Raw genomic sequence first — 13,304 nt, 5'->3', positions numbered from 1 at the left:
ATCATGGTGAGTGATTTAACCTTACTGAAAAGATTAACTCCTGCTTTCAAAAATTTGACATCTCTTCCTTTGAGCCCTTAGCCAGAATGCCGGCCACATGGGTGTAGCGAGGGCGGAGCCGGTGGAGCACAAGCTCCAGGCACTGGAAGATATCAGGGCACCGGAGCCATGCTGGAATCTGCGAGCGATTTCAGTCCCCCTTGGTAACGAGCAATTTCAGGTACCCATGGCATCGAGCATGTAGGTAAGTGGCACTTATGTGTCAAATGTGTAATGGGCATTACGGTTTGTTAAATAGTATATAATGGGCATTACGGTGTGTTATATAGTATGCGACGGGCATTATGGTGTGTTATATAGTATGCGACGGGCATTACGGTGTGTTATATAGTATGCGACGGGCATTACGGTGTTATATAGTATGCGACGGGCATTACGGTGTGTTATATAGTATGCGATAGGCATTACGGTCTGTTATATAGTATGCAATAGGCATTACGGTGTGTTGTATAGTATGTGATGGGCATTACGGTGTTTAATATAGTATGCGATGGGCATTACGGTGTTATATAGTATGCAATGGGCATTATGGTGTGTTATATAGTATGCGATGGGCATTACGGTGTGTTATATAGTATGCGATGGGCATTACGGTGTGTTATATAGTATGTGATGGGCATTACGGTGTTATATAGTATGTGATGGGCATTGCGGTGTATTATATAGTATGCAATGGGCATATGTGTGGCCTTATGTGTAATTGGCGTTATGGCATGTGGCTTTATGTGTACTTACCAGGCTTAAAAGTTATTGAAAGAATTGTATCCATTTAGAATACCAATGATACATTTTACTCCCCAAGCAGACGGAAAATTATCCAGTTACTGGATGCATTAACATCTCTAAATAGGTTGAATCCACCAATTATATGGTTTAAAGCTACCGTTTCTGTGGGAGATACCATAATACCCATTATGGTATTACTAAAGTTTTACTAAAGTTTATTACTTACTTTAAAAAAATATATGTGTATTTTATGTAGATCTTGTTTTTTATATAAACTCAAAGATCACACCTAGTTTCAAGGTGTGTTTAAGAGCAAGCAACTACTCATTTATAATTCAATTAGTATTAAAATAAATTATATACAACTTATTTCATATATTTAATTAACCAATTAATCCCCAATTAATTTTCTGTTGTTTTTTTCTCTTTTACTACCATTGGGATGGCTAATTCCATTGAGCACTTGCAGCGGGGCCATTGAGAGGATCCTATATTACTAAAATCCTTACTAAAATCCATATTCGTTCATATTAATACTTAATGGACAATTAACTAATTAAATTAAGTTGAATTGCCTTAGCGCCAGAAGAATAAGTGTAGGAAAATATCCTACAGTAGGAAAATATAGGACTTGCTTGGCAGCCATGGTAGATGAAAGATTGAGGAGATTATAATCAAATTCCTTTATACGAAGATCTACCCAACATCTAGTATTTCATGGAGATTCGCATGCAATCAGTTGACTTAGGTCACATTTGTAGGCTACAACTGCCATTCTGTGAGTGTATGGCAAAAACATTTAGGTGGATTCTAGTTTTTTTTAATGATTCCAGCTAAATTTACCAAGCACAGATTGAAGCATATAGAGAGTATGTGGGAAGGATTGGTATCGGGAGTGTTTGAAAAAATTATAGTAGTTTGGGTAACGTATTCATTTTGATAGCATTAATATGGCTGATCGAAGATAAAAAGTTTGATTGCATCAATCCATAAAGATCTCCAACAATGGCAAAGAGAAGAGGGTAGTTTGCATGGTAGGAGGAGCTGTAAAACATTAAAATGTTTAGGGGCCCAAATAACATACAAAATCTTTTCCATGTGAAGTTAAAATTTGCCTGTGTGATCTGGTATGTGAAGGGGTAGGGCCTCCAGATTTTTTATAATTTATTTTGTAGCCTGAAAGATTTTGGTTGTTGGTAAATTCATTAAATAAGTTTGGTAGAGAAATTAATGGTTTGGTCAGTGTAAGGAGAATATCGTTGGCGAATAAAGAGAGATTATTTTGTGATTGTTTAATTAAAACTCCCATGATGTCTGGATTAGTACGTATATCATGGGCTAATGCAGTGGTTCCCAAACTGTGTGCCGTGGCACCCTGGGGTGCCTTGGGACACTTGCAGGGGTGCCCTGGACTGGTGGTCCAGGACAAATTCAAATAGTTTATATTTAATATAATAGTCCAAACCATTGCTTTTTCTACCAATTATAAAATATATAGACAAACAGAATTTAATCTTATCCATCACCACATAATTAAACGCTAACAATGACCTATAATCACAAATTTCTTAATTTGATATTTTACATCTAAATGTCTTAAGTATAAGGTTTTCGCCTGGGGTACCGTGAACAAAATTCTGATACTCAAGGGTGCCATGATTGAAAAAAGTTTGGAAACCACTGGGCTAATGGTTTGATTACGAGTGAAAATAAGAGGTGATGGGGGAAAACTTGTCTAGTTCCATTGGTAATCTGAAAAGGGTTAAATAGAAGGTGAACCATGGTTGATGGATTGTGATAGAATGCTTGCATAGCTTGAAGAAATTTTTCATGAAAGCCGAATTGTTCTAATGTTTGGAGCATGAGCATGCACCCTATCAAAGGCTTTCTCCATATCTAGTGCAAGCATCAGAGAGGGAGCTGTGTTAATATTGATATAATGAATAATATCAAAGGTGAATCTCGTGCCTGTCTGGACGGGACAAAACCAACTTGATCAGGATGAAAGAGCTCAATGGAGTAGGGCTTAATCTATTAGTGAAAAATTTAGCAAAAAATGTCAGGTCAGGTTTAAGGAGGGAGATGGGCTGGTAGTTGGATACAAGGTGGGAATCCTTTTAGGTCTTCGGAATAACTGATAGTGGCTTTAGTGGTTTCAGAATGAAATGGGGTTCCTTCTAGAATTCAATTATGTTAATTGAATCATGGTAGATGTGGTATTAAAGGGGCATGAATGTTTTATAGTAAGAAAAACCGTCCGGGGCAGGTGCTTTGGATGGTTTTTTTGTTGTTGTTGCAAAGGAAGAAAACACTTTTTCATCAGTGATAACACTATGAAAGACCTAATGTATGTATTTGTCAAAGTCTGTGTCAAATAGTTAAAAATTGAAGCATTAGATTATTATTCTAAGAAGAAGGGGTTCCAGATGACTGCCCGACAGGCAGTCATCCGGTACATCAGAATCTCGACTGCCAGTGCTTCAACAGGGAGGATCCCGACTGACCGGGGATATACTCCCTTATGGGGGTCTTCTTTGCACTCGACCCCCCTATCGGAGCATCGGTAGTTGGGATTCCGATGTTGGGATATTGACCAATGTCCTATCCCGACACTGAAGAGTCCATACGGATATAATGTTTATAATTATTTTTAAAGAGAGAGTTTATGGTAGTTGGATTGTACTACCCCTTGTCATCTTTAAAAGCGGATGGAGAATGGAGGGCTGTAACGGCTATTTGTCTATTTGCAATCAGAGTGTCTGCCTTGTTGCTTTTTCCATAAATGTGTGACTGGGATCTTTCCTTTTTTCCCAGCAAACAGCATTAAGGGAAGTTCTAGTTGAGGAGAGTAGATTATAACGATTGCGAGAGATGTTGTTTTAGTACAGTACTTCATCTGTAAGTGATGACAATTTTTGTTTATTTTCTTTTTAAACGTGATATGCAATTTAACAAAATGACAATTTCATTGCTTTTGGGAGTTTGAGCGGTAGAAATTAAGATATTTAAGGCCTTAATGGCCTTGTGCAATGCCAATAAGGTATGCCATCAAACTCTGGGGTCAACTGCAGATTCAGCACTCTCACAGAGGGCCTGATTCAGACTTGCTCAATGGGCTGTGAGTTCACAGCCCGAACAATTATCAAATGACCACACATCCACGCATGCGCAAGCCATCCGATCGAAAGCAGCGAGCAAAGGCTGGCCTTCACTTGCTTCTCGCAGAGTAACTGACAACCTGCGAATGTTGGGGGGGGGGGGGTGCACAGGTCCGGCTCTACCACTAGGCAGCTTTAGGCAGCTGCCTAGGGTGAAAGGATCTAGGGGGGCGCCACCAAGTCTGCCTATCAAAAAATCAATGATGTCTGTGATGATCCTTGTTGTACTTAATGCAGGTGGCTGCTGTGGAACCTCTAAGACCTCATCTCCATACTTTCTCTTGAGGCATACTCAGGGCCGGATTAACAATGGGCCTGATGGAGCTACAGCTCCAGGCCCATTTTGTAGCTGAGGGCCAGGGCTTTCCAACGAGCCCAGCCCTGCGTCGCTAGCCGCCCGGGAACCGGAGATACCGCCAGGCAAAACTGGAACGTTTTCCCCATAGGATAACATGGGACCCGCTAATTCCGACCTCCACCCGGTTCCAATGGCTGCCAGTTCCCCCTCCAGCATCACAGAAGCTCGAGATTGATCTCAATCGAATTCAAATTGCTGGGCCTTCAAGCTGATACCTGGTCCATATGGGTTCATTGGTTCTAGAGATATTGCGGGTAAACCAATTTTTTTTCATTTCTGAAATGTAATTTCATGGCTGTTCATGTTGTTTGAGGACAGATTTCTCTGGAACGGCCCAGTTTCACAGGACCAAAATCATTTGAAGCCTACATGTAAATGGGTCAGTTAGTTCCGAAGATATAGCTGGTTGTTTAAAGGGGGGCAGGGGTGGTTTTCTCTCCCCCTCACAGCAGAAAATGCAGGGACTAGGCTGGTGTAAAAGGGGCCAGTCCGGGAATGTCCCCGCATGATCCTGGGGCCATATTCCCGGGTAAATCACTGCATTTTCTGGTGTGAAAGGGGTATTATTTCAAATAGCAGTGCTTTGAATACAGCCAAGCAGCCCCCTGCTCTCTGCCTGGCTGTCAATGGCTGTCATTTCTGCCCGGCGGCGACTGTCCCCCAGTTACCACGAGCATGTATTCCCCCTTGGCAATGAGCATGTAATCCCACATGGCAACGATCATGGAACCCCTGGCAATGAGTATGGAACCCCTGGCACTGAAAATGGAACCCCTGGCAATGAACATGTAGGTAAGCAACACTTATGTAGCATAAATTTTAATAGTCATTATGGTGTTTGGCATAGTACATAATGGAGATTATAGTGTGTGTCTTAACATGTAATGGGCATTATGGTGACAATTTTTAATGCACGCCTTTGGCGCGCAATGCCCCTATTTGTGAAGCATATTGTGCATTATTGCTCAATCTGTTTTGTATAGTGCAGGCATGTCCAAACTATGGCCCTCCAGCTGTTGTGAAACTACAAGTACCATCATGCATTACAACAGTTTTGCTATTAGGGAACGCCAAAACTATGTCAAGGCATGCTGGGATGTGTAGTTTCACAACAGCTGGAAGGCCACTGTTTGGATATGCCTGGTATAGTGTGTATTTTGGCTCAATCCATGTGGCACGATGTGAATTTTGCCTTAATCTGTGTGGCATAATGTGAATTGTTACTCAATCCGTGTGCCATAGTGTGAATTTTGGCTCAATCGGTGTGAATTTTGGCTCATTCCATGTGGCATAATGTGGAAGAGGCAAGTACAGTTTAAGGGGGTTACTATTGTGCTGCATGATTTGTGTAAAGCTGTGTACACACGGGGGCGATTGGGGCTGAAATCGCTGGAAATATGGTCGCAGGCGACCATATTGCCAGTGATGGGAGTGTGCCCCAGCTATAAATCGCCGGGTGCGCGCTCCCGTTTTCAGCCCCATTGTAATCGCTGGTCGCAGGAGCTTGCTCCCGTGACCAGCTGATTACCTCTGCGGCACAGCCGGCAGAGGTTCCTTCTCATCAGCGACCATCTCTGGTCCCTGATGAAAAGAAGAAACTGAGCAATATATTGCTCAGCCATATATTGCTCAGCCATATATGGCTGAGCAATATATCTCCCCCGTGTGTACGGGGCTTTAGGGGTATATGGTGTGGTAAACTTAGATGACCACATAAAAGGTGCTGAAATGTTGTCTAAGTTTCGGCTTTCAGTATTTTTTTTATGACTGGAGTGCCACCTGACCCTGCAAGTATCTTAGGACATCAGCATCCTGCGGGTGCACCTTTGGAGGGCACCCAGCAATATATCTCCCTGCATTTTTCTTATGCCAGCCCCCTGCCTTTTCCAGGCATATATAATTAGTTGAAAGTATTTACAACTGGTCACGCCTCCCACATTATTAGGTGCTGGCCACAACCCCTATTATTGCGCATAATAGGCTCATTTTCAGCTCCAGGCCCGTTTAGACCTTAATCTGGCTCTGGGCATACTTCCTACATTACTGCCCTCTCTTCCTGTACTCTGTTATGTGTGGCAAAGGGGAGGGTGCTGGGGGACTCCAGGGAAAGCAGGGGTCTTACCCACCTTCCTGGGGGGCTGGGTGGACCACAACATTTTTGGGAGGCTACCTGCCATTCCAGAATGTTAGGCAAGTATGCATTAAGGGGTTGGAAAATGGTTAATGGTGGCAGTATGTGGGGGGGGGGGGGGTGCAGCAGTGGGTTGAAGTTTTGCCTAGGGTGCCTAGAAACCTTACACCGGACCTGGGGGTGCATGCCGCCGGCATTTTCTGGGCATCCCACAGAAAACACAGGCATTTCCTCAGACGTTTGGAGGGAGGGATTTTTCCAGCCTCTGGCTCTCCAGCACTTACCACCCCCCCCCCCCCCCACCCCCAATCCAGAACTCTCATGAAAGGCTTCTGGTGAATGTGCCACTCACCAAAGGCAGTGGATGAGGCAAAATCCCAGAGTTTAAAGGGAAAACATGCAGGAGCACAGTGAGATTTCTGGTCTCCTTTCCTTTCCAGCTAGGACATGCCCTGAAAAACATGCAATTTTAATATGTAAGGTTCACAAAACATTCTTTTTTTAGAGGCATATTTTCTATTTTTTTACGGCAACGGTTATTAACTTATCTTTCTAACTTGCACTAAGATTTAGGTGCCTATGTTTTATAAATTGTGGAATTGCAGTGATAATTCACATTCTGTTTTGCATCATATATTAGCCTTTTTATTGGACATATACCAACTATCCACAGCGATGCGATAGCAATAGTGTTAACCATTTGGAGTTTTTCACATTTGTGAAAGATTTGTCTGGGGTATCTGATGCTAGACATGCATGCATCCATTTAAGGGTTTAGTTAACTATATAGTTAACTAAACCCTATTGCTAATAATGGGCATTAGTGCTAAGAAAGTAGAATTCTGTGAAATCACTTGCATTATGCTATTCATACTGTACATAGCAACAAATCATACAATTTAGCATAAACTTCAGTTTCTACATAATTTTATGATGAAAAAGCTTTGTAACCTTCCCCAGTTTCAGTTTTCAAGATATTTTTTGTTATTTAAGTGTAGCATTGTTAAAATGATGCACATAGAATGTGGTGTTAATATAGCTTTTAATATAAACACCTCATGGACATGTTATTTCTAGGAGGAAAGAAAGATTTTGGAAGAAAATATGTAAATTCATAACATGTTTAAAAACTTTTTTTTTTACACTTTATTATCAATAGCAGAAACGGACACATAGAATGCATTATTTTTTAAGTAGATGTGCTTTGGCGCGTTCAATCTTCTCGGCTACAGAGGCATCAGCGATTGAAGTACACTTTGACAGGACTGTGTTCATTTCATTTTCATTCTTATGCTCAATGGCAGCTTCAGCAGCTTGGTCTAAATTGCTATTTTAGAAAAAGCAGAAACAAAAGAATTTTACAAAGTAAGTTTGTCCATTATGTTGTATAAGCTCCTACACCAATAGCAATCAGTTTAATAATGTTACTCATAACTGTGGCCAATCCCAGCTGACCAATAATGTTTTATCAAACATACAGATTATAAAATAATAATATAAATAAAATCCACATTTAATTTTATCCTCCTCCTTGCTACGGATATGCCAGGACTTTAAACCTAATAGAATGTACAGTACAATATTAACAACTATTTTAATAATAATCTAATACAATTAAATATGGGGTAATTCAGACCTGATCGCACAGCCGCAAATTTGCCAGATGGACTATTATCGATATGTACATGCATATGGCCCATAGTACGCATGCATGATGCCATCTGTGAGGTTATCAGACTCACAGTAAGACTGTAATTATTATATTTTATGTGTAGTGATTAATGTACTTTTTAGTCCTTCTGTAGCCTATTTTTCTCTGTATATGTCTCCATTCCCAATGTGTGTGTGTATTTCCAGAACTATAGTATTAGCCTGTAATATGCTGCTGCCCTTATATGGTCAGACAGGAAGTATCCCAGGAGGATGATAGCTGAAAGGCAACCTCCACAGAACAGGACATAACCCAATTACCTTGTGATTGTTCCTTTTATTTGCACTTCTTTGTGCATCTCTGAACTGGAGAAGACATTGTGGAGCCTGACTCAGCAGGGGGGCAGCAGAAGATTGACAGCTGAGGGAGGAAGGAGGGGTAAACCTGATGCTTGAACCCACCAATCAGAAACTTGGGCAAACCCACGGATGGTGCAAGCACCATGAGAATTTAGAAGGTCTTAAAATGGCTTGCACAGGCCAGCTCCTCAGGTTGGTCATTGTCCCGGGCTAAGGGGTAATACTGTGCCTAGGTATCTTGGACCGCATCATCTGCCCTGGGTGGGCCCTACTACGCTATTGTGTGGAACATCTGCTATCACTGCTGTGTGGATAAGTGATAGTTTTGCTCTGTGGAATTGGTTTGGAACTGTGACGCTACAAGGACTGCCGGTTTGGCCTGCTATATGGATGTTTCTATGCTACATTTGTATCTTGCTCCTGTTTTTTATCTATTTGTGTGTGCTGTGGAAAATAAACCGTTATTTTGGTCTCATCTGCTCCGTGTCTGAGTGATTGAAGAACCTAGTAACCTCACATAAATTCTGCTACTTTTTTTTTTTTGATCAATGGCCATTTGAACAGTCATGGTCAGGAAGTAGGCATCTGGGGGTGGTAACCGGCTGTTTCATGCGAGTGCCAAGAAAAACTCTAGGCATGCCAAAAAAAATGCTGGGAGCGTTTTAGGGGAGGGTGTGTGATGTCAGCAACATAGACTGGATATGCCTGATTTCATTGCAGCCACGAGTAAAGGTGCCCATACACGGTACAATATTTCTGTGCATTTTGAACTAGATCGCATTGCACACAAATCGCATGCCATTTGCATGCAATGAGATCCAAAGCAAGTTCAAAAACCACGAGCTGCAAAGACTACAGTATATGTCCTGTGAAATGGGATGCCCACGGGAACACACATTGGATGGCACCCTTGCACCATGTATGGGCACTAAGTCTTTGGCTACTCTGAAATGGGGGTTGATAACGAATAATCAACACATGGTGGGGGCGCAGGGTATATAAGATGGCATGTCAAGCTGCAGTGTGGGTGAGGGGTAGTCAGCCCCTTATAGATAGCTAGGTACTCTTTACCTAGAACGGCGCCAACGATTGAAATCGCGGTCGTCGTGGGTAAAAATCGCGGTGATCGCGGGCATCGCGGGTAAATCGGGATGGCCGCGATGCCCGCGATGACCGCGATCACCGCGATTTTCCCATAGGGAACAATGTTAAAAAGCCTGATTGACCGCGATTTTACACTTAAATGCCTCAATGGACCCGATTTGGGCATAGAAATCAATGTAAAATGGGCCACACAGGCCAAATAGGGCCAATTAACCGTTAAATGTCCCCCCAAATTTTTAACGCCACCCCACGATCCACGCCAACCCGAAGCGTGGCGAGCGCAGCGAGCCCGCGAGGGGCGGCGGTACGCGTCCTCCGACCTTTTCATGCCCTACTATCCACTAGGGCGTGGTGTGAGAATAGAATAGTGTGGCGAGCGCAGCGAGCCCGAAGCGTGGCGAGCGCAGCGAGCCCCGCGAGGGGACGCGGATACCTTCACAGGTAGACGCGTCCCCTCGCGGGCTTCACAGGTGTCCGCCTCGCCACGGACACCTGTGAAGCCCGCGAGGGGACGCGCATACCTGTGAAGGTATCCGCTGCGCTCGCCACGCTTCGGGCACGGTGGCTCGCTGCGCTCGCCACACTATTATATTCTCACACCACGCCCTAGTGGATAGTAGGGCATGAAAAGGTCGGAGGACGCGTACCGCCGCCCCTCGCGGGCTCGCTGGGCTCGCCACGCTTCGGGTTGGCGTGGATCGTGGGGTGGCGTTAAAAATTTGGGGGGACATTTAAGGGTTAATGGGCTCTGTGGCCCATTTAACATTGATTCCTATGGCCAAATCGGGTGGATTGAGGCATTTAACAGTAAAATCGGGTCCATCGCGGCTTTTAACATTGATTCCTATGGGAAATCGGGAGCATCGCGTCGCGGGCATCGCGGGTACATTTATGGCCGGCCGCGACGCGACCGACACGATTTCCAAGTTTAACATTGGTTTCAATGGGAAATCGCGGGCATCGCGTCGGTCGCGTCGCGGCCATACATAAATGTACCCGCGATGCCCTCGACGGGCACCGTACTAGGTAAAGAGTACCGATAGCTAAAGAAAGAAGAAAGGTACACTGTGCTATACAATAAGTAGATTGTGTTAAATTGATTTAAGATGAATTGCATTTGATTAAGATTAAAGTTTGAATCCAATACCGTGGTGCCAAAGAGGGTTTTAAAATACAGTATTATTTAACCCCTTCCTGACAGAGCCAGTTTTTGCGTTCCTGACAGAGCCCTTTTTTTCAAATCTGACATGTCTCACTTAAGTGGGGATAACTTTTTTTTGCTTTTACTTATCCCAGTGGTTTTGAGATTGTTTTTTCGTGACACATTGTACTTCAAATTAGTGGTAAATTTGGGTCGATACAGTCTGTGTTTTTTTGTGAAAAATACCAAAATATCGTGAAAAAATGGAAAATTTAGCGATTTGCAAAATGTTAAATTTTCTGCTTGTGAGACAAATAATCTTACCACTCAAAATAGTGAATAACTAACATAGACCATATGTCTACTTTATGTTGACATCATTATTTCAACTTCCTTTTAATTTTTTGGGACACTAGGAGGCTTACAATATGAATAGCAAATTCTCAAATTTTCAAGAAAATTTCAAACACTGATTTTTTTAGGGACCAGTTCAGTTCTGATGTGACTTTGAGGGACTTGTATGTGAGACACCCCCATAAATGATGCCATTTCAAAAACTGCACCCCTCACAGTATTCAAAACAGCATTTTGGAAGTTTGTTAACCCTTTAGGTGTTTCACAGGAATTAAAACAAAGTGTAGGTGAAATTTCAAAATTTCTTTTTTTTTGCAGATTTGCAATTTTAATACATTTTTATAAGGAACACAGTACATTTTACTAGAGAAATGTGACTAAAAATTGATTCCCCCAATTCTTTTGTTTTCATAAATATCCTATATGTGGCCCTAGTGTGCACGGTGACCAAACCACAGGCTTCATAATAGAAGGAGCACCTACTTGATTTTGGAGCCTCCTTTTTATGAGATTATTTTTTAGGCACCATGTAGGTTTCAAGGCACCATAAGATGCTAAAAGTTAGGAACCCCCCCACAAGTGACCCCATTTTGCAAACTACACCCCTCAGGGAATTCATCTAGGGGTATAGTGTACATTTCAAACCCCCAGGGGTTTCACCAATTGTGGTACAACTGGGCAGTGAAAATGAAAAATTATTTTTTTTACACAAAAATGCAGTTCTGGCTCCAAATTTGTCATTTTCAGAAGGTATGAAGGAGACAAAGCACCCCAAAATCTGTGCCCCAATTTCTCCCGAGTACGGCAATGCCTCACATGTGACCAAAAAATACCAGTTGGGTGCATGGCAGGACTCAGAAGGGAAGGAGTGATTTTTGGATTTTGCAGCTCAGATTCTGGTGGAATTTTGGTGGGTGCTATGTCGCATTAGCAAGACCCCCCAAGCACCAATACAGTGGAACCCCCCCACAAGTGACCCCATTTTGCAAACTACACCCCTCAGGGAATTCATCTAGGGGTATAGTGTACATTTCAAACCCCCAGGGGTTTCACCAATTTTGATACAAGTGGGCAGTGAAAATGAAAAATTACATTTTTTTACACAAAAATGCAGTTCTGGCTCAAAATTTTTCATTTTCAGAAGGTATGAAGGAGAAAAAGCACCCCAAAATCTGTGCCCCAATTTCTCCCGAGTACGGCAATGCCTCACATGTGACCAAAAAATACCAGTTGGGTGCATGGCAGGACTCAGAAGGGAAGGAGTGATTTTTGGATTTTGCAGCACAGATTCTGGTGGAATGAATGGTGGGTGCTATGTCGCATTAGCAAGACCCCCCAAGCACCAATACAGTGGAACCCCCCCACAAGTCACCCCATTTTGCAAACTACACCCCTCAGGGAATTCATCTAGGGGTATAGTGTACATTTCAAACCCCCAGGGGTTTCACCAATTTTGATACAAGTGGGCAGTGAAAATGAAAAATTACATTTTTTTACACAAAAATGCAGTTCTGGCTCAAAATTTTTCATTTTCAGAAGGTATGAAGGAGAAAAAGCACCCCAAAATCTGTGCCCCAATTTCTCCCGAGTACGGCAATGCCTCACATGTGACCAAAAAATACCAGTTGGGTGCATGGCAGGACTCAGAACGGAAGGAGTGATTTTTGGATTTTGCAGCACAGATTTTGGTGGAATGAATGGTGGGTGCTATGTTGCACCAATACAGTGGAACCCCCCCACAAGTCACCCCATTTTGCAAAGTACACCCCTCAGGGAATTCATCTAGGGGTATAGTGTACATTTCAAACCCCCAGGGGTTTCACCAATTTTGATACAAGTGGGCAGTGAAAATGAAAAATTACATTTTTTTACACAAAAATGCAGTTCTGGCTCAAAATTTTTCATTTTCAGAAGGTATGAAGGAGACAAAGCACCCCAAAATCTGTGCCCCAATTTCTCCCGAGTACGGCAATGCCTCACATGTGACCAAAAAATACCAGTTGGGTGCATGGCAGGACTCAGAAGGGAAGGAGTGATTTTTGGATTTTGCAGCTCAGATTCTGGTGGAATTTTGGTGGGTGCTATGTTGCATTAGCAAGACCCCCCAAGCACCAATACAGTGGAACCCCCCCACAAGTGACCCCATTTTGCAAACTACACCCCTCAGGGAATTCATCTAGGGGTATAGTGTACATTTCAAACCCCCAGGGGTTTCACCAATTTTGATACAAGTGGGCAGTGAACATGAAAAATTACATTTTT

At 42.7% G+C, this 13,304-nt stretch overlaps 1 protein-coding gene across 3 annotated transcripts in view; it reads right to left on the bottom strand.

Moving 5' to 3' along the window:
- Positions 1–7,458: 7,458 nt before the first annotated feature.
- Positions 7,459–13,304, bottom strand: part of VPS16 (VPS16 core subunit of CORVET and HOPS complexes) — an 827,293-nt gene continuing 821,447 nt past the window's right edge. For all 3 annotated transcript variants that reach the window (XM_083153511.1, XM_083153509.1, XM_083153508.1), the window contains one exon: positions 7,459–7,760. In XM_083153511.1, the coding sequence (XP_083009637.1) occupies positions 7,740–7,760 (21 nt within the window). In that variant the 3' untranslated portion in view covers positions 7,459–7,739. The remainder of the gene's footprint in view (positions 7,761–13,304) is intronic.

This window comes from Crinia signifera, chromosome 7 (assembly GCF_055691185.1).
Source record: "Crinia signifera chromosome 7, ASM5569118v1, whole genome shotgun sequence".
NCBI lineage: Eukaryota > Metazoa > Chordata > Amphibia > Anura > Myobatrachidae > Crinia > Crinia signifera.
The sequence above is the reverse complement of the archived record's forward strand: the minus strand, read 5'-3'. Positions and strand labels throughout refer to the sequence as shown.